This window comes from Vigna unguiculata, chromosome 5 (genome assembly GCF_004118075.2).
Source record: "Vigna unguiculata cultivar IT97K-499-35 chromosome 5, ASM411807v1, whole genome shotgun sequence".
NCBI lineage: Eukaryota > Viridiplantae > Streptophyta > Magnoliopsida > Fabales > Fabaceae > Vigna > Vigna unguiculata.
The window spans coordinates 48,480,879-48,506,266 of record NC_040283.1 but is presented as its reverse complement, the minus strand read 5'-3'; the positions used below and the strand labels follow the sequence as shown (position 1 = coordinate 48,506,266).

General features: G+C 34.5%; 5 protein-coding genes across 7 annotated transcripts; 4 read left to right on the top strand and 1 right to left on the bottom strand.

Annotated features, from left to right (window-relative positions):
- The first annotated feature begins 989 nt into the window (after positions 1-989).
- Positions 990-2,459, top strand: LOC114185460 (probable pectinesterase/pectinesterase inhibitor 36). Its single transcript, XM_028073191.1, has 2 exons — positions 990-1,617; positions 1,703-2,459. The coding sequence occupies exons 1-2, from the start codon at positions 1,323-1,325 to the stop codon at positions 2,380-2,382; spliced, it is 975 nt and encodes a 324-aa protein (XP_027928992.1). The 5' UTR covers positions 990-1,322; the 3' UTR covers positions 2,383-2,459.
- Positions 2,460-2,570: 111 nt separating this feature from the next.
- Positions 2,571-9,261, top strand: LOC114185459 (ribulose bisphosphate carboxylase/oxygenase activase, chloroplastic). 2 transcript variants are annotated; one of them, XM_028073189.1, is made up of 12 exons: positions 2,571-2,960; positions 3,063-3,148; positions 3,229-3,238; positions 3,592-3,654; positions 3,973-4,086; positions 4,379-4,440; positions 5,336-5,390; positions 5,555-5,756; positions 6,031-6,137; positions 6,489-6,544; positions 7,442-7,534; positions 8,813-9,261. In XM_028073189.1, exons 1-12 carry the CDS (start codon positions 2,621-2,623, stop codon positions 8,825-8,827), a joined length of 1,203 nt encoding a protein of 400 aa, XP_027928990.1. In that variant the 5' UTR covers positions 2,571-2,620; the 3' UTR covers positions 8,828-9,261. The 2 variants fall into 2 exon arrangements, with proteins under 2 accessions (XP_027928990.1, XP_027928989.1); XM_028073188.1 differs by lacking the exon at positions 8,813-9,261 and adding an exon at positions 8,035-8,425 and having other exon boundaries at positions 2,572-2,960.
- A 4,654-nt stretch (positions 9,262-13,915) lies between these two features.
- Positions 13,916-15,746, top strand: LOC114186150. Its single transcript, XM_028074177.1, has 2 exons — positions 13,916-14,440; positions 15,049-15,746. The coding sequence occupies exons 1-2, from the start codon at positions 14,359-14,361 to the stop codon at positions 15,243-15,245; spliced, it is 279 nt and encodes a 92-aa protein (XP_027929978.1). The 5' UTR covers positions 13,916-14,358; the 3' UTR covers positions 15,246-15,746.
- A 995-nt stretch (positions 15,747-16,741) lies between these two features.
- On the bottom strand, positions 16,742-18,416 carry LOC114184804 (anti-sigma-I factor RsgI2-like). Its single transcript, XM_028072110.1, has one exon. The coding sequence runs from the start codon at positions 17,936-17,938 to the stop codon at positions 16,742-16,744; it is 1,197 nt and encodes a 398-aa protein (XP_027927911.1). The 5' UTR covers positions 17,939-18,416.
- LOC114185248 (ubiquitin receptor RAD23b-like) lies at positions 17,700-25,142 on the top strand. 2 transcript variants are annotated; one of them, XM_028072869.1, is made up of 12 exons: positions 17,700-17,860; positions 19,329-19,490; positions 21,014-21,052; positions 21,139-21,200; positions 21,279-21,323; positions 22,880-23,057; positions 23,143-23,277; positions 23,351-23,413; positions 24,023-24,070; positions 24,155-24,264; positions 24,470-24,548; positions 24,657-25,142. In XM_028072869.1, exons 2-12 carry the CDS (start codon positions 19,332-19,334, stop codon positions 24,771-24,773), a joined length of 1,035 nt encoding a protein of 344 aa, XP_027928670.1. In that variant the 5' UTR covers positions 17,700-17,860; positions 19,329-19,331; the 3' UTR covers positions 24,774-25,142. The 2 variants fall into 2 exon arrangements, with proteins under 2 accessions (XP_027928670.1, XP_027928669.1); XM_028072868.1 differs by lacking the exon at positions 17,700-17,860 and adding an exon at positions 18,826-19,105.
- The last annotated feature ends 246 nt before the right edge of the window (positions 25,143-25,388 follow it).

The following is a 25,388-nucleotide window of genomic DNA, read 5'->3' as shown; positions in this document are numbered from 1 at the left end:
ATCATAACCATTTTAATTATTATATCCTTTTACAAATTTTTTATCTTCAAAAAATCATGAGTTTTGTAAATAGTAGAATTTGATATTCAGGAAAAAAAAAATTAAAATTTTCAAGTTGTGAAATTGTTATTTAGTTAGCACAAAAAATTGAGTCGTTCCGAACAAAAGATCAAGACGAATCGATTTAAGTCAAATGTTGAGTCGAACTCAGTCGAGCCAAATGTAAAAACAAACTAATGGTCGAGTCGAACTCGATCAAATCAAAGATAGAGTAAAACCAAAGGGCAACTTAACTAAAAATTAAAATAAGTCTTACCAAATTCAAAAATGAACAAAATTAGTTAAATTTAAAGACAGAGTTGAATTTTATTTAAAATGAAAATTAAATTGTTTTCACAAAACAAAACATTTGAAATTTAAAATTTTCTAATTACTTTATTCAAACTATTTATTTAAAAATCAACTAAACTAATTATTTAAAAAATTAAAAAAAACTTAATCATAAATAATACAATTACATTATATATTTTAATTTTTTTAAATTATTGAAATCACTCGTCCAGTAACAAATAATTGAGATGTCTATAGCTTATAAATACCAATTATAATCAAAACAATCACCAAAAGTTCGTACTTGTTATCCAGAAGAGAACGAGTTGGAATATATTTGTAGTTTTTTAGCACAAATTATAAACATATTCTATAAATCACAGATTAACTTAATTACAAGAGATTAAATGATTTAAAAGTATATCCCATAATAAAAGATAGCTTTACTCTCAAAAAAAATTCTGAACCAAAGAAATAAGGCATTATTTATTACCTGAGGGATGGCCAACTGCTCCTACCGAATCCATATTTTTGGTTAACCTACCCGGTCAGTGTTCTAAAAGATAAATCGGGATGCAAATATTATTTTAATCACCACAAACTTCATGCCATATAGTTTTCACATAAATTCATTGGATTCCCGGCACCAAAAAGGAAAATTTTGCTCTGTCATTTGGTGTTTTATACCTGGTTTTCAGTTGCGTTAGGATATTACTGTTGAATAATTTTCATGCAAGATCAATTTTAAAATTAACACCCTCTCTCTTACGTCTAAGATGGTTGAACTGGGAACCTCCAAATTCTTCTTCTTTTGGGTGCCCCGTGGAAGTTCAGGTTAGTTATATATTAGTTTTGTTTTCCTTTTATTTATTTATTGAAGCAGATACAACTAGCATGCATGGAGTGTAGAGAAGTCAACGTGGATTCTACCGAACCAGTTGTGTATATATACATAGACACAGAAAGGAAGAAAATCATTGCATGCTTTGATAATGGAGTCAAGAAAAAGCGCAGTGTTGCTGATATTTCTTTCAGTTTCAATGTGGCGGGTGCAGAGTGGAAGTAGCAGTGTCATCGTGTCGAAGGATGGGAGTGGAGATTACAGAACGGTGAGTGAAGCCATTATTGAAGCTCCTGACATGAGTGACAAACCTTACACCATTCACGTTCGAGCAGGCACTTATCAAGAATACCTCTTCATTCCTTCGCATAAGACTAATATTAGGCTCCTCGGAGACGGACCTCACCACACCAAAATAGTAAGCTACCAAAGTGGTTCCACCATAGGTACTGTAATGTCTATCTGTAGCTTTTAACACTTCTGGTTTCTGTTTTTGTTTTTCTTGCATTGATGGATTGGTTTGGTTTGCAGACATTCGTGGAGATGGGTTCATGGCGGCGAAGATGGGATTTGCGAACTGGGCAGGGCTAAACGCGAGCGGTGCAGTGGCGGTTCGGAACGAGGCAGACAAGAGCGTATTCTTCCAATGCTCCATCCAAGGACTCCAGGACACTCTGTGGGCGGTTTCCGGCCGCCACTTCTACAAAAACTGCGATATCTACGGCACGGTGGACTTCATCTACGGCAGCGCGGCGGCGGTGTTCCAGGACTGCATGGTGTACGCGCGGTACAGAGAGTACGTGACGTTCACGGCGCAGTCGCGAGAGGATCCGAATGAGAAGAGCGGGTTCAGTTTCCAGAGATGCGAATTCAGAATGTCGCCGGAGGATGAGAGCAGAAAGAGAGAGGTGCATGCGAGCCTCGGGCGTCCCCTGAGACCCTATTCCACCGTCGCCATTCTCCACTCTTACATTGACTCCATCGTCGATCCAAAAGGTTGGGAGCCCATGCCCCACCAGCCCACCGACAAAGTCACCTACATCGAGTTTCAGAATTTTGGGCCGGGCTCTAACACCGACGACAGAGTTAACTGGGCCGGCGTCACCGTCCTTAGCCACCCGGCCCAACTAGCCCCTTTCACCGCCTCCTATCTCTTAGACGCTGACTCTTGGATTCCCTCCACCGGAGTTCCCTACCACACTGGACTATAGTGTACTCAATCAAATGTATCTGTTCTGCTGCAACAAATATTACTGCAATTTTTACATTTTCAAATTAATCGCTATTTAAATTACTTGCTCCAAATTTAGGCAAATTTTAAAAAATTAATTGAATTGATAATGATAATAATTAATTAATTAATTTATTTATTTATAATATGTTAGAAAAGCGATATGGTAGTATAAGAGAGGGAAATACGATTGAGTGGCGGGGAATTGTCATATCGAGATGGCGAGGTGGTTATCACATTCATCACTGTGGCTTCCAATTCCAAAATCAAATTCAAATTTAAATTCAAATCCAAACTCAAGGGTGCTACAGTATCAACATGCATACAGAGCTCAATTGCGTGTTCGATGCAGTGATGTGGGTGAGGAGAAGGAGAAGGAGGAGAAGAAGAAGAAGAAGAAGCGATTGTCAGAGCAGTCGTCGTGGGAGGCGAAGGACGCAGAGGGAAGAGACTATCTGTACAGACTTGGCAAAGAGGCTGATAACATGAACATCGCCGTCGGCCAGCGTGCCGGCGTCATCGATTCCCTTTTCGCCGGCAATTTTCTCGGCAAAGATTGTCAGTCTAATGTTATTGTTATTACTCTCTTTTTACGCACAGCGTTTTTTCAGTAACAGTTCCAAACACCGCATTTTTCTCTTCTTTCTTTTTGTTGTGCAGCGGACATTGTCTTTGACTATCGTCAAAAAGTTACGAGGTCCTTTGAATACCTTCACGGCGATTATTACATCGCTCCTCTCTTCATGGTGATTTCTTACTCTTTATTTATTCCACTTTCTCGCAATTCTTCCGGCACCCTTTGTCATTTCTCTTCCTTCTTTCACAGGACAAAGTCGGTAAGCACTCTCAAAATGGACCCTTCTGAAGAAACTGTGCTAATAACTCATTTTGGTGCAGTAAGAGAGCTTGGTCGAAATGGTTGTTTATTATAGCTCATCTCATCATCAGAGACTGTCACTCTGTCAATACTCCTGCTTCCTTATCTTATTCAATTAAACCCATTTACTTATTTCGCGCGCGCTTATCGAAACTATTCAATCTTCCCCGCAATTTCTTTTAGAATCACAAAATTTACATGTGGTCCATCCATCCCTCCTTTTTTTAATATATAATTCTCTGTGTTCAAATTTTAAAATGTTGCTGACATATTTTGCACATTACAGTAACTTATCTTTTTCTGTGAATGCAGTTTGTCACATTGTCAAGAACTACCTAGCTCATATCCTCAACACTAAAGTTCCTCTAATTCTAGGTATATACCAATTGCAAATGAATGTTCTGTAGTCTGTCCAGAACCCAAAACAAAGTAAAAATAACTACTTTTCGTTAAGTTCCTGCTGTTACTGTATGTAGTTAATAACTGTATTTGTCTCTGTCTCGAATGTGATTGTGAGATTGATGCTCTCTCTGAAAACCTGCCCTGCCCATTTTCAGTCTAATATTACTGCACAATTATAATTTTAAATTTAATCTTTCTGAAAAGTGAAGCCTATGGCTAGGCTTATATGCAATTAGAAATGTTTTGCGCGTTCTATTTTAAAATTTAATCTTTACTTTTAATTTCCTCCAGGTATTTGGGGAGGAAAAGGACAGGGGAAATCATTTCAAACAGAACTTATATTTCAGGCCATGGGAGTTGAACCCGTAATTATGTCTGCTGGCGAACTGGAATCAGAGAGAGCTGGTAAGTCGATTGCTTTAATACTTAAAAAATAGACAACTTTGCCATGTCATTGAAAAAATGAACAAAACAATGTCCATTTAACTGATGCAAACTAGTTCTTCCATCTGATACTCAACAATGATTGGTGGGATTATTTGAAATTGTTTTCATTGCATTAGTTCTTACCCCTTATTTCTAAATTTGGTTAATAATGAATGCTCGTGCAGTTTATTTAATTTTGAATACCGTATGTTTACGTACGTATATGTTTAACTGGTCTAGTCACCCCATCCTACCAACTTTTCATTTACAGGAGAGCCAGGAAAATTAATTCGCGAGCGTTACAGAACAGCATCTCAAGTTGTCCAGAATCAAGTTAGGAGTTTTAAAGTTTTCAGTATGTCTTGTTTTTTAAGTTAACATGTTACTTTATGTGATTAATTACATGACTTTGGCATTGGAAAATATATTATTCTCTATTTTATGGAGGTTGTACACTGCAATTTTCTCTTCCTTTAAGGTATTATGAAAATGTTGCATTGAGTTATTATTTCTTTGATGAGAGAGAAATTAAAAAAAGATTGATTAATGATAACCTAGAACATGTTTAAAACTAAGCGCTAATATGCCCAAACCAAACGTACCAGAGCTTACCCTCCTTGTGCTGTAGGCAGAAAAGAATGCTAGTATATATGACGTATTCTGAACAACGTAATATTTGTGCTTCAGATTATTCTATTAGAGAATTATGACATTCATCACCTAAAGATTGTTAACTTCATATTCATCCGCTTGTATTGTATTTTCTTCCAACCTTTTTTTATGCATTCTCCAAATTGCATTGGAACTTGTGCTTTTCATTGGATGCAAGTGTTCATTTTCTTATGGTTAGGCAAACAAACGGTGCCTAATTTCTTATTCATATTTACCATCTAAGGGATCTAATTGACGAAGAAGGGAAAGGTCAACCTCCTATGGTGTGCACAAACTATAACATGAATGTTTCTAAGTAAAAAAGACTATTTTAGCTCTGGCTTGAATATTTATGCTTATAATAATGTTACTGTAATTCCTTGGTCTGATGATACAGTCTGATGTTATTTGAACAATGTCTATACCAAGTGTGGCATAGGCTGACAAATTTGGTTAAAATAATAAGATTGTTCATATTAGTGTTACGTCTAACTTTAATTTCTATGTTTTTAGTTGGACAATGTTATTGTAATTGTTTAATCTTCTGAAATTGTGGAGTTGTGCTTTCTTGATACAGGGGAAAATGAGCTGTTTGATGATCAATGATATTGATGCTGGACTTGGTAGATTTGGTAAGCCTATATCAGATTTAGAATGGAATAACATAAATACTGTGTAATTTTGTGTCATGTCCCCTTTTTTGTTCACTACACTGTGTATGTGTGTCCTGCATCTTCTAGTGTGGCTGGTATTTGATCAACTATTTACTGAATGCAATGTTGCTACTTTCACACAGGGAATACTCAAATGACGGTCAACAATCAAATTGTTGTCGGGACTCTTATGAATCTGTCAGACAATCCTACAAGAGTAAGTGTTGGCCAAGATTGGCGAGATTCAGATATCACAAACAGAATTCCAATCATTGTAACAGGGAATGATTTTTCCACTATTTATGCTCCGCTGATTCGTGATGGAAGGATGGATAAGTTTTACTGGTAAACTGCAATCCATCTTATTCTAGGATTGTTATACTTACCGTTTTGAGGAAGTTTCTGAAGGTGCATAATACAAGGTTTTAGTATAAGATTTACATTAGTGTTGCAGGTGGAATTTTCATGATAGATGTTTTTTGATAAAGTTATATTTTGGAATGATTACATCATATATCACATTGCTTATGTAATGAGTTGGAAATATCTCTTTTGATGGAGGCAGGTAACCATTCCACTCTTCCTTAAAATTAAAATGCTGTCTGTAAATGTGGAACAGGCAACCAAACCTCGAAGATATCCTGAATATCGTTCACAGAATGTATGAGAAAGATGGTATATCTAGGGTTGAAGTTGAAAGGGTTGTGAACACTTTCCCTAATCAAGGTAATTGATCCGCATCTTAGAGGTTTCTACCACTACATTACAGTAGGTCCAAAAAAGTTGTCATGAGCAGTTATTTTGTTAGTGTGTGGCTATAAAGAACATGTTCTTTATTTCGTGAACAGAAAAGAAAGAGTCACGGTTGCCTAATTATTTTTCTTGGGTTCGTATGATATGGTTTCAGTTTCATGCTTCTCCATATAAAATCCTATTTAATTACATGTTTGTGGTTATTATCTGCGGCTGATTTTAAGTAACTTGTACTTACCATCTTTTTACCAATGATAGAATTTTGAATGCATCATGTCTGAGATATCAGGGTTTGTTTATTTTTCATTCTTTTGTTGTTGTCAGCATTGGACTTTTATGGAGCTCTAAGATCACGTACTTATGACACATCTATTTTAAAGGTAAGTTTACATTTAGATCTTAATTATTGCTATACAATTTTCCTTTTCGATAAGGCAAAACTATAATTTTTATTTACTTTTATTAGTCAAATACTTACAGTAGGTTTAGGTAGTACAAATAATATCTATCTATCTATATCTATCTATCTATCTATCTATATATATATATATATATATATATATATATATATATATATATATATAAAAGAAGAGAAGAAGAAAAAAAGGATTCTCTGTTTATGTGACTCTTGTATGTAGTTATTTTGCACTATAGAAATTATTTCACCCATTTATCAGAGAGATTTTGTGAGGCATCATGTTTCTTCATGGAAAACTCCTTAATAACAAAATAATTATGTACTTAAAATCCTATTGCAACTTGGGATGAACAATCTGTTGAAATTCTGTTAGGATACGATTGCTAGAAATGAAACGTAACTCCCACACTGTTTGTGTGGAGTTTAAAGGCCTTTAGCCTCTCAAACTGCAATGGATAACTTCTATATTGTTCTCCCAAGGTTCAAGGATTGAACTCCCCACCATGTGGTCAGAAAGGCTCTTATCAAATGTCATGTAAAGAGAAAGGCTCTTATCTAGAGGGAGAACCCTTACATCTTAATATATATGTTTCTATCACCTTACATCTTAATATTATTTATCTAACTAAGGGAATATGTTTCCACGGTACAGGAGTATGACTAATACAGCTATCTACAGAAAATAGTAATAATTAAATACCAATGCTTGTATTGCTGATGTTTCAAGTTTCAACGATGATAATTGACAAACGCCTTTATACATGAGATCATAGAGCTGGAATGCAAGATTAGTATCCAAATTTAATTAATTTTTTCATGAAATCTGGTTTATAATAACACAATACGTGGTGGATTTTAGTGGATTGATGATATTGGAGGTGTTGAAAATTTCGGAAGCAAACTTCTCAAAAGAAGAAAGGACCCAAGCCTTCCTGTATTTATTCCTCCAGAGGTAAATTCATCGATCGTTTTTCTGTTTCTGCATTTATTCTGTATCCAGTAATGGTACAATAACTGACCAGATTGACTGTAGATCAAATTAGTCGTGATGAAATATTGCTCTAGAGCTCCTTTAGCAGTTGACGGTTGTTGGAGAATATGAAATGATGTAGTGAATTATCTATTCTAGATTCAAATTGACTTGACTGATTTACTCCAGCATTAAATGAAATATTATTTTATCCAAAGGTAGATAATTATTATGAACAATAATTGATTTTATTATGGAAGCATATTCTCTGTTTGTAGTTTCCTACCAAGTAGATGGAAGATAATAAATGTAGTATTTTTTTATTGAATTGAATTCTTCAGGAAATTCAAATTATTCAAATTGACCTGTTTGACTGTCTTGCCTTGATTCTTTCATTTCTTATCTTCCTATAAACATCTTCATTTGGTTTTGTGAAAAGATTTCAAATGAAGTTGACTCTGCTTCTGTATTTGGTTGGATAGCAAACGGTGGATGCTTTACTAGAAGCGGGTTATTCTCTAATCAAAGAACAACAGTTGATAATGGAAACTAAACTTTCAAAGGAATACATGAAGAACATAGATGACTAATATAAAGAATGTTCCCGAGGTGCAAGTCCTCGTGAATTATGATTGGGCCAGTTTGGAATCTTATCATAGTAAATTGCTATCATGGACACGGTTCACTTTGGAACAGTGTACTTCTCTTTAGCCATTCCCTAGTTTTAATAACCATTATATTTATCATGATGTAACCCAATTTTAAGATAAGGAAATACATGAAATTTCATCTCCATACCAAAACAGTGCAATGTTTGATCTTACATTGCTGAACCGCTTGTTCAAAGGTGATGTAATTATTCTTTTAATTTAACCTGCTTCTGCTTTATATTATAGTATTCAAATCCAATAATTAGTATGGGAAACAAACCACAAAAGACCATCAATAACCCTACTGACTGATTCATTTATAGTCTTGAATATACTGCTGTTTGCACAGATAATTAATGATTTCTTGTTTTTATCTTCACTCTGCACTATTTAGAGGTTTTATCTTCTGCCGTATTCCAGATGTGCAGTAAAAGTTCTTCAGGCAATCTCCGAATTTATACACAATGTTTTTTAACTGTCCACAACATAAACTTGTCTTTACAAAATGCATAGTAGTAAAACATTTTAGCTACCTGGGAGTTAATGTTAATTATGTGATTACTTTAAATGACGCAATGATATTAACAGAAGCATCAAACTTTTTTGTCAGCTTTATGTCACATAACCAAGCACCTCAGACTGTAATCACATCCTGTTCCAGGCACTAGAGACATTTCAAGGCAAGAATCATTTTTGTATTTTGAAGCAGGGTTTGACCATGGCCAATGTAAGTTTTGCCTCCACATAAATTAAGCGTTTCAAAGGTCAAGGAACACAACATAAATCAACAACCCCACCCCACCAAGAATATCACTGCGTTCGTGCGTGGGCACAAAAGCACTTGCTCGGCCACCTCAGAATGAGAATATATGCAAATCTCTAGATGATTTGGATTTTGAGCTTTTAGTGATTAATTTTTTTCTATTTTTATTTTTAAAAGGGATAACTGGGCCACTGTGTTACTCCAGTAGGTCTTCTGTGTGGATACTATCTAATGTATCTATGTGGTACTTTGAATTTTATATTGAGATGTATGCCAAAGATTCTTGACCATTTCTGTTTTGAAATCTAACTTTGGAGAGAAATTTATGAGACCAAACATGGTGCTCTTTCGACACAAGACCAGTAGTTGAAAATAATAATTATAAACTGTTGAAACAGAGGATGCCATTTCCTCTGTTTGTGGTGGTTAATAGAGTCTTGATTTTGAACACTTGCCCCATGTAGAAAAGGTAATCAATCACTCGAAAGTATATTAAACAGAGGATCATTCCCAACGTGTCCTTGATTCCTTATGGTCCTCTCTTATCTAAAACAATCCTTCCATGTTAAGTATTGTGTGTGGTGATGACATGTGAAGGTTACATTTTATCTCAGAACAATCCAGATAGTCCACTCTTTATCGGAATCCAATGCTCGGTTATTTTGGAAAGTTAACAACTTTTTGGTGATGCTAACTTTGGGTTGGATAAAAAGCATCCAAAAGAATCACTAATTTTACCACCCTTTACAAGTTGCAAAACACTAAAATTTCTTCCGTGGTTAGTGGTGTGAAGTGGAATGTAGGTATTAGAATTCTAAAACAAGAAGGGCAAGCACTAATGTTAGCTCTTATCTTTTGTGATTGGTTTTGGCTAAAAGAAAGAAAGTGCATGTGTGTGTGTGATAAAGAAGAATAAACGAATGTCAGATTTATATATAATAGGATCTGAGATTAAAGAAGAGTGATGTGTGTTTGACTTAAGCACAAATTGATTGTGGGTGCCACAGCAGAAGATGACAACATGATGTGGCCCTCATTGATCCTGCTTTTCCATTGTACATCCATCCAAGGCAACAAAATTGGGTGGAATCGCTGAGCCAAAAAACAATATTTGAATTGGTTCCAAGTTGCCATCTTCGCCAGAATCATCGCCTTTTCCACTCTCATCAATGTGCTTCTGTTCTTTTGTTCTATAATTTATCCACAGTGCCCTTATTCAGCATCAGAATTATCTCAGTGCGCAAAAGCATATGCATCTGGTGACCTAACTCAGACTTCACCCAATTAATTTCCCATCACCCATCATGTCTCAATGTCATCAACTGCAACAACTTATATGCCAATTATTTTTAACCTAATATTTGTCAATTTTAATGATCTAAATGTTTGTTAATTCAAGCAGTTTAAATGCCTTAAGAACATTATACAATATATAAAGAAAGTGAGAAGGGGGGTGAAGAAATGAATTTGTCTTCACCAACTTTGCTATATAGGGGATGCAAAGATAGGTTAAAGAAGGCAAACAACATTAATCATCATCATTTCACCAACTTTATGAACTTTAATCATTAAAAAGAGCACAAACATCGCCAATGAACCTTCAATTTCAACCTCTCACCATAATATGTACTGTGAATAAAATTGTTGACTTTTATTGCTACTTTCGTAAAAATATCAATAATAACATCTTTTTGGTCGGAAGAGTAAAAATTTCCGCAGATAATGCCTAAAAGTTAAATTCAATAAAAATACTGGTTTTACAGCTCAAAAACTTGTAAAAGAGATATTATTACTAACTTGTACGTTCAGAAAAGGTGTTTGTCTCTTTTTTTATTATTCAATGGTTTTACACAAGAGAACCTAATATATGTTTACATTTACTTTACTTTCATTATTTTACCCTCTAATTTCTTTTTTTTAATGATCAAAATATTTCTAAAAATAGACTGCCATCTTATATCTTATATAAGTGGTGATAAAAAAAATTATTTACAAAAAATACATATGACATTAGCTACAATTATTCCTGAATATATACCAATCATCACTTGTATAAAATTTGGTGAACTATCTGAAATTACATGAGAGATATCGTTTAGATATTATTCGAAATTACTTTTCCTACTATGAGTGCTAAAAATAAGGTTGTGTGCAAGAAAAGAAATGCACAATTTGTGGTTGAGATCAAAGTATTTAATTAGTTAAATTTATATAATTATAATAAAATATTTATATACAAAAATATATGAATACAAATTATAGATTGAATTTTATTTTTTTATTTCGTATTAGAGTTTAGGATTTTTTTTCCTGTTAATTTTTGGACCTCCAAGAAATAATATCAGTGTATAAGAAAGGGTTTATGTTCAAAAATAAAAAGGTAAAAATATGGGGTTTGATATCCAAAAAGAAAAATATTATTCGTTTTACCTAATGCTTGATATAAAATAAGATTGTATGTAAGTTGAAAAGGTTATTATACGAGCTAAAATAATCAATATGAGCATTGTTATAAATTCATTCAATCAATGTTTATTTTTAGATATTTACCGAATAATTGACATCATATATTGTTTTCAAATAAAGGAAAGATAACAATTCTTATAATCTATGTTGATGACATGATAATTATGAGAGATGATCCAGAGGAATGAAAGGTTATTGCAAGAATACTTAGAAAAAAAAAATTAGATGAAACATCATGGTTCTTCACTTGTTACCCTCTCCACACACTTCAACCTCACAAACTCAACACACATAACATAACCTAATGCTTCTAAATTGGACCAACCATTAAAACTTGTAATCTTTGAGGGTGAGTTTGTGAATTTTGATGAGATAATAAAAAAAGATTTAAAACCGATATTTTGGTTCCAGAGAGTAACAGTGGTTGGTTGCATTGATTGAGAAGAGCAAAAAGTTTGTTGTTCCTAAAATAGAGTAATAGAAAGTACTTACTGACAGAACCAACCAACCACTATTCTTATATTCAATTTCTGCTGCATAATCAAAATCAACCCTCCACCAAACTTCACCGACACCAACCTTTTTTTCTTTTAAATATTTCATCTTACACTCAATTAACTCAAAATTACTTTTTCTTTTTATTGTTTTATCCATTTTAATAATCAAAAATTATTTTTTATGCTTTTCGAAACTAAGGACTTATATGAATAAATAAAAAAAGTAAAATCTGAGTCGAATACGTGGATAAACATTAGAAACAGTGTTAATAATAAGGATGTTGTTTGTTTATAGAATGAAAGAGGACAACACAATATGAAGCACGTGTTTGTTTTTATTTTGGCAGTGACAACTTAAAATATTGATGAATAAAAGGACAAAGAGTGTCAGGGAATAGGTGCCGCTCTTGTTGAATTACCTTTTTCTCAATTTCTAATAATTTAGGGAAATCATTGAATGGTGCCCAATATTCTGCATTTAGACAAATTTTAAACAAAATAAATGAGGGAAAATCATTATTTTTAGGTTAAATATATTTTTTTTCGATGAAACTTTAAATCAGTCGTTTTTTAAAATTTTTGATTAATTTAATTTTTTATCGTGAATTTATTTCTTTTAACCAGATTTTGTTAAGTTTATCTCACATTTCAAATGTATCAACCTTAACAAAATTTGGTTAAAATGACTAAATTTACATATTTTTAAAGATGAATGACTAAATTGGTCAAAAATTTTGAAGAAAAATTAATTCCAAATTTTACTGAAATTTGAGGGACAAAAATATATTTAACCCTTGTTTTTATTGATTGACAAATTAGTTTTTTTTAATAATTATATAATAAATTTACATTTGAGATATTATATCTTTTAAGTTTGTGTCATTAGAAAAATGTCTCACCTAATTAAAAATGATGTATATAAATTATTATTAACCGATACAAGGACTTGTGTGCTAATAGGGTATATAAGTATATATAAGTTATTTTGATTTTGATTCTTAAGATCTAAAACTTGTAGACAAGGAAAAACAATTGAAAATAATGTGTTAAATTTTGTTATATAAGGTCACACATATCATTAGATAGTAATATTATTGAGTTATTATTTATGGTATTACCAGTGTTTTTTTCTTAAAATATTATGCAGTTACAGTGTGCTGATTTGAATAATCACAGCGCCAAATTATTATATGCAATTTGAAGTAACGCCAATAAATAATGTACACAACTGTTTCTAAAATGAATTTTCTACCTTTCTTTATTATTTGTTAATGATGAGAAAAATACTAAATACATTTATTTTCCGTTACTTCAGAAATAAATAAATAAATAAATTTGGATTCTGAAACATTTTTCTTTACTTAAAATATCGAGATCCTCGTTCCTACATGCAATATTTGTGTCAAATGATAAAATAACTCCTTCTCCTAAGAATTTTATTTTTTCTTACATAAAGAGTGTCTCTTTTTTTAAAGAAATTTTTCACAAATTATAAGAAAAAATCTAAAAGTTACCACTAAGGTCAAGTATTCATCTATAACAACGTAGTCAAAAAATAAAAAATCTTTAATCTTTGTAATTGTATCCGAAAAAAATAAATATAGTCAAATTATGTCATTAAATATTAAAAAAGAACTTTAAACTTAATTCAAATTAGACTTAAAATGTATATTTTAATATAATATCAAAGTTTATTTAATTAAATTTGTTATCAGTTGGAATTACAATATCAAACGACTATATTATTTTTATTTGAATAGTATAAAAACTAAATTGAATAAGAAAAAAATTAAATGTTAATTTAAAATAAAAAAATCATATTATTAATTAAATTTTTATCAAAAATATTAAAATTAAATATAAAAATTGAAAAGAATAAACTATTCGTTTAGTTATAATTTAGTAAAGTTATTGTAGTATTATGATGAGAAAGAGAAACTGACATGGTTTTTAGTTTTAATTAATTAATAAAAGAAAAGAAATATCGGGTGACGTGGAGATGTGAGAAGCAGGAGGAGGAGTAGTTTTGTATTGTGAGTGTGAGTTAATGGAAGGGTGATGAATAATATTAGTTGGTGGTGCGTGAATAAAGAAAAGAAAAAAAGAGTGACAAGAGAATAATAAAAGATCACGTGTCGGTGGTGTGAGTTTTATAAGACAGAAACGCGGAAGGGGTGAGGCGAGGCAATAGCCAACATCATTAGGCTTTCTTGTTCCTCGGTGCGGTCGCTGTCTCTGTCTCTGTGTTCGAATTCGAAGAAGAAGAAGAAGAAGAAGAAGAAGAAGAGAAACATGATATGATAACAGTAGATAGGTCTGGCCTGGTTAAGAAGAATAATAGCGGTGCCACTTCGGCAGAGAAGAAGAAAGAACAGAAAGAGAAAGAGAAAGAGAAGAATCATCCACAAAACACCAAATCCCAACAAACTCATGGATATCTGGCGCAACATGATTTTTCCAGTCAGACGTGTCTGGCTTGCTCTCTCCGCTCGTCTCAAGACTCGCAAAAACGGTTCTTCTTCTTTTCCTCTCTTACATCATCACACTTCGAATTTCTTGTTTCTTGGTTTTTACTTAATTTCGATCCACCCACCCACCCATGACACTTCAAGACAAAACCATGCGAATTTCCATTTTATCTTATTCATGATTATACCTTTCTACATCACATGCAATTTATTTCTATTTTATAATTCATTACATTTACTTACTAGAGCTGTTTGCAGCAGTAGCTAACTAATCCTTTCATCACCCAAGGGTAGGATCCACATCTTTTTCAGTGCAACTTTATGCCCCCAAAAACTTTACCGGTGGCACCAAATAACATAGTCAAAGTTTTTTTGTATTATTGATATTGATTGATCCCTACTTTATAGTGCCCAGTGGCCCAATAAAAGTCTCCTCTGTTCCGCACCAAAACTTCAGTCACACAACCAATATTTGTTGCTTGTTACATCATAGAGATTTAGTCGGTGATACTTTTGTATAAACCAAAGTAAATGGATTCCCCAAAGCATCCTTAGTGGTTATCAATTCATACACGCATCTCATAGACGCAATTGAGACTCTCTTTTTTTATCATCGGTTGCATTAACATGAATAATCTGTAATTTGCTGCAGGAGCAGGACTGCTGAAGCTTCAGGATGATGTACAGACATGTGGATATGAAGATGTACAAGTGATGTGGGAAATGCTACAAAGAACCGAAAGTGATGTTACAGAAAACCAGCATAAGCGTAAGCAATTGCCATTCTGGAGGATCTTTGTATGGTCCAACCACAGTGAAGTTTCATCGGAATCTGCAAATCACACTTGAAAGTTGAAAACTAGACACGGGTTTTAAGTTTACAAATAAAACCTCCACTGATGTATTGCAGGGCCACCGTTTGCCAGCATGGCGGAGGCATGTTTCTTGGCCGCTAAATCCAAGTACATGTCACTGTGACAACAAAATCATTTGAGGTTTCTCTTTTACAGCTCAAACTGTACTCCGTATGACAGTAGTATGTAAATATGCCAATAGTTTGTCAAAAGTCACACCCGGGTTTCTCTAACGCCAAAGCAAGCAATTTCACTTAACTGTCTTCATTGTTAGTAACAAGCAGCAGAGTGTTTAAGCTAATAGTCTCAAGTTTTCTCTGTATGCCTACTAGTAAAAGAGAAATCCGAATGTTAAATCCTGAGTCAAAAGCGAGAGCGTTGTGGTGTTGTAATCTTTTAAAGATTATCTACTTTCAGACCACAACGATCTTTAACAGAAGACACATGCAGGTACATCGTAATATGATATATGTCAATTTCTTTCTATTTCCAAGAACGTCCTCAGCTTGCTAATTGGTGAAATTAATGTAATGTTGACATAACTGCACATATATTGTTCCAGTTATAATATGCTACCCCAAATAGTATTTAAGCTACAATGAAGATATATATAATTTGGCTTTTCATCACCTTCATCTCAGTTTAGATTGAAACTGATTGGTTTTAAGTTTTAACTACTAACCGTCCTAAAGCATAGTCTTCGGTTGAATGATTCATGAGAATGCCAAAACTAGATCACTTCTTGAACATAAATCATATGCTTAAAAGTAAAAGTTGAATAGAATAGAAAACCTATCAACCTGGCACTTTAAAATTTTAGGCTGAAGGTAATATTTTCATTGGTAAATAAGAACTGCTAGCACCTGAGGAGGAGAAATGCGTATCAATGTCATAGAGACTTGGGTACATTTAAGATGAGACTTGGTTATGATAAGCTATATTGAAATGGACAACCTGGTTATGATAGATAAGCTAGTCTACAAATAAGTTCTTTCAAATTTTCAAATCATATAAGTGGCACGTTCAAATGTGTATTCAATAGAAAATGTATGCGTGAATAGACAGTTTATGAAAATAAGTTGAAAAAGCATCCAATTAAGAAGGTCATGAGTTACTTTTTTAAGCTTTATACAAGCTCTTGTATCAAACAGGAGGCAAACTAACATTGACACGACACACTCTGAGGCTTATGGTAAAACGAAGGCTTTTAGTTCCATCCATTTACCCAAAATGTTGTACCAGGAACATGTTATAAAAATGTAGAAGATCCAAAAAACCAGAAGTAAAGCGCGGTAACAGTTAAAAAGAAGAAGAAGAAGAAAAGAATAAGCAACAAAGAAGGAATCAAAGTATTATTCTGCAATGCATGCATGTAAAATAGAAAAGAAACATTACAGGAATAATAATAGAAAGATGGTAAACAAAGGAATGAATTAATTGCTCTTGTCCTAATCCTATATCTACTGCTGGAAGGTTCATACTAATAATCCATCAATACTCATAATTCATAAACAGTGAAGCGGAGAAAGCAAGCAAAATAGCTAAAGACCAATTCACGCCAAACAGAGCAACCCCTGACTTTTCTTTATCATCGGCAGTAATGTCACTCCCATCATCTGGACCGAAACTGCCGTCATCTGGACCCGCAGAACCGGGACTGCCATCCTCGTCACCAGCTGCTGGTGCCATTACCGGCACCGGGACTGGGACAGGCACTGGCTCTCTCACAGGCGATGCTGCCGGAACCGGTGAAGTTTCCGGTGGCCCCACTGGCGCCGGGGGTTTGATCAGATTGGCGGGAGAGACTCCCGGGGGGTTAACGAGAACCGGAGTGATTATTGGGACTGGTGAAATAACCGGGACGGGGGAGATGACCGGAACCGGTGAGATTACAGGGACGGGTGTTATGACCGGGACGGGGGTCTTCACCGGAACGGGGGAGATTACAGGGACGGGTGATATAATATCGGGGGAAATTGGTGTTAGCACAGGAGTAGGTGTTGGAACAAGCGATATTACTGGGACGGGTGATATGACCGGAACGGGTGACTTGACGGGAACTGGGGTGTACACTGGTACGGGTGATATCACCGGCACCGGTGACTTGACTGGGATTATAGTCTCTGGATTGGTGGTCATCATGCGGCGGTTGGTGGTCATCATGAGGCTGTTTACCTGCACCACCGAAATATTACATTCAGCCAGAAGGGGTTTTATGAGTTTGGCTCTGGCCGCGCCGTTTGGCTTGGCGGTGGACACCAGGGTGACGTCGCCCTTGTTGATCTTGAGGAGCACTCCCTCATCCTGCGACAGCGTGGTGGCGTTGATGGTTTCATTCTGGTGGAGATCCAGGTTGGCCAGCGCCACGTGGTGGCTCAATATGGTTTTTATGTGGTGGATTGGTTTCCCGGAGAGAGGAGCCATGGCGGTGTTATCCACCGCGAACACCGTCACGCTCTGCCTGGCGTTTATTGCGTCGGCCAGCTGCGTTTTGGTGAGGTAGCCGGAGAAGGAGGAATAGGCGGGATATTCCGACAAGAGTTTGGTTATGTCGAAAGCCGCCACAGTGCAGGGCTCCAGCATTGCAAGGGAGAGAATCAGCATTGTCCAGTAAGAACAACGTGCATTACTCATGTTCTTCATCTTCATCATCATCATCGTCGTCTTCTTCTTCCTCAATGCATACATTTACATCACAGTCTCCAACCACCCAAAACATGGTCGCATCTTTTATATACACTCTCTCACCCTTCTACCTCTTCCTCACTTGAGATCCGCATCTCAAGTACTCTGATCTGTTCCCCCTCTTTTTCAGCAACTCTCTCTTCACATTCCTTGCCCACTTTCACGTTTCACTCTTACTACTATCCCTATATTTAGCTCATTCCTTCTTTTTCTTTCTCTTCAACCTCCACCATGCATCTTTCTCTATATTCATCCATTCTTCTCCACGCTCATGCATTATTTCTAAAACTATCAATTCTTATTTTTCATTAATTAAACTAATTCTTTTATAATTAACCAAATTTCTTTACACAACAGTTTGACCAGCTTGTTCCTAAAACCAAATTTCAATTTTTTTTATCTTAACAAAATAACAGAACGTAAGAAAATAAATTAGAATCACTTTGTTATTAAAGAAATAAAATAAGAGTCCATGTTTAGAAAAGAGCTAAACTATATATATATATATATATATATATATATATATATATATATATATACTCTTCCTTTTATCTCATTTATAAGATTTAATTTTTTATATTTTTCATCTTTCAACTTGGAGTGAGTATCCTTTTAGTGTTGTTTTTAATTTTAGGATAAACCATATAATATAACCCTTTTTTGATTCTGTGTAGGACTTAACTCCTACCGATTTTATTATTATTTTTATTTAAAAATCAATATATTTAATCAAGGTAAATCTAATAATATTCATTAATCAGTAAAAAAATAAAATGAAATGAAATCATAAAATAAAAGAAGTATAAGTATTTCAAAAAGTAAAATTAACACGCTAAAGAAAGAAAGAGGGGTTTTAAAAAAATAAAAGAAGGAGTTGAATTTTTTATTTTTTACTTGAATTTTCCCAATCAGTGAATCATAGAAATAAAATAAATGAGTGGTATTAGTATCTAAGGCGTAAAAGAAAAAATAAAGTTGAAAAGGAAAAGAAAAAAGCGTGGGTTTGTGAGAGTGAGAAGGTGTGAAGGTAAACTCTAGGGTTTGGCGGGGCGGAGGTGAATTGGATTGGAATCGGCGGTGTTGACAAACGACCGGCGAGGAGGCATGAAGCTCACCGTCAAGACTTTGAAAGGCAGCCATTTCGAAATCAGGGTTCAGCCCTCAGATACTGTTAGTAATATCTCTCATTCCAATTTCTCGTATACTTTCACTGTTTCCCACCCTATTTATCCTCTTGTATTCTATCTTCCCGAACCATTACATCTCTGGTGTTTTTCCTATCTAAAATACGACTACAATGATTTATTATATCAATCTGCTAATATTGCATGAAGGGTCATTCAAATTTTGTTCTTTGTTAGCTGACATTGCCCTTCTATTTATTCCCCCTCAGATTATGGCTGTGAAGAAAAATATTGAAGATGTACAAGGCAAAGATAATTACCCATGTGGACAGCAATTGCTGATTCACAATGGTAAGGTTTTGAAAGATGAAACTACATTAGCAGACAATAAGGTCTCTGAAGATGGCTTTCTTGTTGTAATGCTTAGTAAGGTATATTTCCTTAAGGACAAATTGTGTTAAAATAATGTTGTTATCTTTTTTAGAAAAATAAAAATCAATAAGAACTTGTTGTGAGCTGTGTTCTAAACTGCAATGATGTGATGAGAATGACTCTGGACATGCTTCAAATGGTTGTTGTGTTGAAATCCTTCTTCCTCTACGGTTATATAGTAGGTGGAGGAGCGTGGGAAGGGTTTGTGTGCTTGCCATGGCACTCCAATATTCCAAAGTTAGCATGATGACTTAGGGGTTAGTTAGACGGAGATGATGATTACCTGGGTGGTGTAAGGTGTTTGTCCTGACTTTATAGGATGTGAGGTGATTATAATCACTCTACAAACAATGTAGTTAAAGTATTGCTGGTTGGGATAAGTCAGTGTATCTTGAATGACCATTTTAATTGGGGTAGGGACTGTGAGGTTTGAGGGTGCCTAGCATAGCTGAATAGATTCGGTTGTTAGGTGTGAATAAAATGCTAGGTTGATTGAGTTAGGTCCTAGGTTGGGTATCCATCGACAATGCCAAATGATGTTTATGATGACATGGTGTAATGCAATCATGCTTTTCAATTTTGAAATATTTTTTCTACCAGTGTAAAAGATCGCCTTTAGTTTTTGAAGTGAAACTTGTGGCAAACCAGCAAGGTAAATTGTCACGGTAGCCTAGCATGTTGGCATATAGAACTAAAATGGCTAAACAGAAACCCAACTAGGCATTTTGATGTACAGTGATAAGCCAAAAGACCTGGTACTCTTTTAGGGTAGGGTATTCCTCTGAGTTATAAATCTAGTACACCTTTTGGGGAAAAATATTCCTCCAGATTGTCAAATTGAGCACTACTATACCATGCAATCATGCCATTGCAGCTGGTTTTACTAATGTGCTTCTCTCAGATTATTTTGTTATATTTGCTGTCATTTATGAACAGTCTCATACACGGATTCTCATATTGGTGCGTTTTTTTAGTTAAAGATATTAATAAATATATTCTTGCCTTTGTTAGAGAAATAAAAGTTGAGATAATTTTTAAACTATTTGTTTCTAAATAATATGCAGCACTATGATCTTTTATACAAAAACAGTCCTTGAACGATCTAATAATTATATTAGTTTTTCAGTAGTTAGGCCACCATAATTGTGAATATAATGTCATTTGAAGTTTTTAAAGAATCAATTTAATTTAAGTTAAACTTTGATAGACTATTTTGTTAATAAAACTTTTAAAAGTCTAATATAATGAAATTTTAAGCATAAATAGTTTAGATTTTTCACCTTTCTAGATTGTGATGGAATGGAAGTTATGTGTTATGACATTCTTGTTGAAAATGGGTGAAAGCATTAGATGTTGTCATATGTTTGAAGTAGGCCATTTATTATGTTTGATAAACCTAATTCTGTGTTCATTTTTGTCCTTTCAATAGTTTGATAAGCTATTTATTATGCTTTGGTATGTTTTGTTTGTGATTCCTTTTTACTTCTGTGAACATAGTTTTTCCATGTTTCTTCAATTGCAGAGTAAAACCTTGGGATCTGCTGGAACTTCATCAAGTCAGGCATGTTCCTTGCTCATTTTTTTTTTGGCATTTGGCTTTTATTTCTTTTTCCCCTGTATGAGCTGGTGATTGGACATATGTGACAGCCTGCTAGCAACCCACCTATAACTGTATCAACACCAAATTCCTCGTCTCTAGTACAAACCCAGTGAGTTTATTTGAAATAGCTTTTTATGTGGTTGTTTTTGTACCAGCTGAAATTTTTGCCTAACAATTGGTTTTGCAGATCTGCTAACAATAATGCTCCTGCAACAGATGTCACAACTACAAAGTATGACTTTTATCTCTACAGTTGCCTGAATATACTGCTTATAAATTCTGATGAAGTTTCTATTCTTTATGCCCTGATGTTCCTTTTAAGAGGTTTCCATCTAAAGAAGGCTATTAATGAGGGATCCTTTTCGTTTTTATTAATAAATTTAAGGTAAAATGATTTTTTTGTAATATGAATTTGGTCTGATGCTGTTATAGCCCACCTGATTACTTTGGCTACTATTCAAATTAATTTCTGTCTGAGGCCAAATCTGGCCAGATCTAGTTAATTTTTTTCCACTGTCCAGAAGTTCCTGTCATATGCTAAATCAGGATGAAATTAAATTAGGGACTAGCCTGATAACTTATAGGTTTTCCCAGACTGGTTAGTTATTGTTTCCTTTGCAGCCATGAAAAGGCGGGAACTTGGACCAGCACAATTCCTTTTCGGTTTGGCCCAATCTAATTAATCTGTTTTTACCCGTACACAAGTTATTGTCCTTAGAAGGATCAAGCTTATGTCCAGATTTCATTCAGCCTGTTGCATTCAGTTAGTTCTTTCAGCCTGTTGCATTCAGTTAGCATTCCAGATGAATGAAGGCTACGTGTTCCACAAGCAACTTGAACAACCCTTTTTCCTATAGGCAACCAAAACTTTGGGCTCAAGAAATTTTATTCTAGAATGGCAAATCATAGCCTTGTGATCAATGCTGTCAAACTTGAGGATCAGAAGGAAAATAAAAAAATTGTGACTCAAAGATCACAACTCAACTCTTAAATAGTTACAAGTCTATGAAAAACTATATTTATAATAACTTATAAATTACTCATAATAACTTATGAATTCATAATTGAACGACCTTGCAAGATCAATCCTTGCTCCAATACCACTTCCTCTTCTAGTTACGTGATGTGAACCATCTTCAGCTGATGCCATTTTTCTTCAAATTTTTTAACAGAACATAACACTCCCCAAATTGGCAGCAAAACAGATGAAAATACTAAAAAAAATTACAGAACAAAACAAAGTCGAAGCAGCACCGATGACATTATTGTGAGACTCAGATGGTGAAGCAATGGCCTTGAGTGTTGTGATGGCCATCAACGGTGAAGCTGGCATAGGTGACAATAGTTTAGTGTTGTGATAGCCAATGGTGACCGAGAGTGTTGTTGATGGTGATGGTGTTGTTTAGAGGTTTTTGGTTTTGTTCTAATTTACAAATGGATCCCTGGGGAAACGGGCCATCCTTGAGTTGGATTTTTTTTGTCTATTTGGGTTTTTTAGCAAGCAAGTAGCTGTTTCAACTCAAACCCTGACTTGCTCAAACGGATTTGCGGTGCACAATCCTTTGATTTCATGAGCAACCGCGTGACCCCGCTTTGATCAATGATTCTTCCGATCTGCTGTGCTCGTCATCACCACATTGTATACTTTCAGGATTGCATGAGTGTGCTTGCATGTCCTAAATTACTATAACGTCACCCTCTTTTTCAATTAACAAATTGAGCTGTCTGCCAATTTCTGATTTCCTGTAATCAAGTCTTCTGAAAAACCATTTGGTATCATTTTTGCAGTGTGACTACGGATACTTATGGCCAGGCTGCTTCAAATTTAGTTGCTGGTAGTAATCTTGAGCAGACTATTCAGCAAATTATGGACATGGGTGGTGGCAGTTGGGACAGAGATACAGTTAGTCGTGCTCTACGAGCAGCTTACAATAACCCAGAGCGTGCTGTGGACTACCTGTATTCTGTATGCATAAAGTGCTCATTATAGAACTAACTGCATAGATTTTATTTTCGTAGCTTTTGCATTTACTTATTTGTTTTGTTTACAGGGAATTCCTGAAGCAGCAGAAATTGCTGTGCCAGCTGCTCCTTACCCAAATAGTCAGACAACTGAAACAGGTGGGGTCACTGCGGGAACTGTTCCTGGTGTCCCTAACTCGTCTCCCTTGAACATGTTTCCACAGGTAAACCTAGTCTATACATTTTATGCTGTTAGTTTTTTTGAGCTTTATTTTAAGTAGATGTACTTTTTTTCAGGAGGCAATTTCTGGTGTTGGAGCCGGAGTTGGGTCACTTGACTTTCTAAGAAACAATCCCCAGGTGGGTTTTGGTTCTGTAAATTGCTATGCTCTTAATGCTAGTAAACATTTTTGTTCTGCATATCCTGTTGCAGGAAATAGTTCTAGTATCTTGAACTTTTTCACTAAAAAGTTGAGATTATAATACCATGAATACTTTTAAGAAAGTGTAATTTAAGTCTAACTCAGCCTTATATCACTAGCTTGAAATTATGATTTGATACATTCACTTATATATTATGATTTGATCTATTTTTAGTCAATGTGGGTGAGTGGTTGCAAACCTCATCTTGAAAATCGGTTTTATAAGGTTGTGATAGACTTAAATTTCACTTTATTAAGAAAAAATGAAGTATAAAGAACTTTCTGAAAGTAAACAATAAATTTTATGATGTTTTTGTTTTTTCATTTCGTCATATTCTTAGCTTGTATGAAAAATGCGGTGACATATAACAAAGTTAGTTGTCGTTGGTCCTCTTGTCTGTTAATACTGTGGTTTATATGATGGGGGCTATTTGGAAATGTATGCATGTAGAACAATTAACAATTTAGTATTGCATTTGGTTTGCTATTCTTATCTTGTTTCAAGCTTTAACTGTATTAGTAACTGTGTCTTTGTTTGCATTTTCAGTTTCAAGCATTGCGATCAATGGTGCAATCCAATCCGCAAATTCTGCAGGTATCTAATTTAACTATATTCTCAATCACCAAATTGCTGATGAAGTAGTCAGTTTTTAATGTCTTTTGAATACTTCTATTGCAGCCTGTACTTCAGGAGCTTGGAAAGCAGAATCCTGGTCTCTTAAGAGTAATTCAAGAGCATCATGCTGAGTTTCTCCAGTTGATTAACGAACCTATTGAGGGTTCAGAAGGGTGAGTGTACTGCTCGCCATATATGGTATATGCTTGACAATTTTATTTTTGCTGTGTTTTACTAACATCGATGCTTGGTAATCTCTGTTTCATATTTTGCTATTTCAATTGGTAACATGAAAGTAACCTTTTGACTGATGAGCTTGATAATATGTATTCTCTAAAAAATTTTATTTACAATTGTAAACCCCCTTTCTTTTACTAGTGATATATTTGATCAACCTGAGCAAGACATGCCTCATGCAATCAATGTGACGCCAGCTGAGCAGGAGGCAATTGGAAGGGTATGTCTTAAATAAATATTTAAGTCTGATATTTTCTCTTTTAATTTCCACCGACTTGACCATTAGCTTCACCATTGCTGATTGGTTTTACTTATGATACATATATAGCTTGAAGCAATGGGATTTGATAGAGCCTTGGTCATAGAGGCATTTTTAGCATGTGACCGTGACGAGCAATTGGCAGCAAACTACTTATTAGAAAATGCTGGAGATTTTGAGAATTAATTCACTGACCTACATCAATTTGTAGTTTTGTTTCGGCCTTTTTGGAGGATGGGAGCTGTTGCATTTTTTTCCCCTTTACTATGTCTTGGAAATTTTACGCGGGTAGAGTTTTAGATATGGTTTGACGTATTTGACTGGCACTATGGACAATTACTCTTGATTTTAGATTGGTTAGTTTATACAACTGTGTTTTTCTAGTCATCTTCCTTGATGAAATAGCAAAAAGCTCAAATTGTGAGTTGGTTTATTTGTCGCAGTGCAGCAGATTCCATACCTTGCTTTATATTTGAGTAGGGAAAAAGAACTCGACTATGCATTTGATCCCGTCCTGAACGGTGATCATTGTGAGCATCACGATATTTTGTTCAAGTACTGTCGTTCCTTATTTGTTGACACGTGTCGTTAATAGTATATAGAACTGCAATGACAGTGATATCGTGAGAACTTAACAAATTTATACAACTATTTTACTACTTACTCTTCCTTTATTTTTAACACATTTACAATTTTTTTAATTACTCCATTATTTTTAGAACAGAATATTAAGTGGTTACATGAATGTCAAAATATCATCTTTTTAATATATAATTTTGATTATCCATTTATGATTTATTG

Bases quoted from the DNA above. Each gene is read 5' to 3' on its own strand.
- LOC114185460 (XM_028073191.1), top strand. From the start codon at position 1,323: ATGGAGTCAAGAAAAAGCGCAGTGTTGCTGATATTTCTTTCAGTTTCA. The intron at 1,618-1,702 runs GTACTGTAATGT...TTTGGTTTGCAG, and splicing joins CCAAAGTGGTTCCACCATAG to ACATTCGTGGAGATGGGTTC.
- LOC114185459 (XM_028073188.1), top strand. From the start codon at position 2,621: ATGGCGAGGTGGTTATCACATTCATCACTGTGGCTTCCAATTCCAAAA. The intron at 6,138-6,488 runs GTAATTGATCCG...TGTTGTTGTCAG, and splicing joins GAACACTTTCCCTAATCAAG to CATTGGACTTTTATGGAGCT. The intron at 6,545-7,441 runs GTAAGTTTACAT...GGTGGATTTTAG, and splicing joins ATGACACATCTATTTTAAAG to TGGATTGATGATATTGGAGG.
- LOC114186150 (XM_028074177.1), top strand. From the start codon at position 14,359: ATGGATATCTGGCGCAACATGATTTTTCCAGTCAGACGTGTCTGGCTT. The intron at 14,441-15,048 runs GTTCTTCTTCTT...AATTTGCTGCAG, and splicing joins TCTCAAGACTCGCAAAAACG to GAGCAGGACTGCTGAAGCTT.
- LOC114184804 (XM_028072110.1), bottom strand. From the start codon at position 17,938: ATGTATGCATTGAGGAAGAAGAAGACGACGATGATGATGATGAAGATG.
- LOC114185248 (XM_028072868.1), top strand. From the start codon at position 19,040: ATGAAGCTCACCGTCAAGACTTTGAAAGGCAGCCATTTCGAAATCAGG. The intron at 24,265-24,469 runs GTGAGTGTACTG...TTCTTTTACTAG, and splicing joins CCTATTGAGGGTTCAGAAGG to TGATATATTTGATCAACCTG. The intron at 24,549-24,656 runs GTATGTCTTAAA...ATACATATATAG, and splicing joins AGCAGGAGGCAATTGGAAGG to CTTGAAGCAATGGGATTTGA.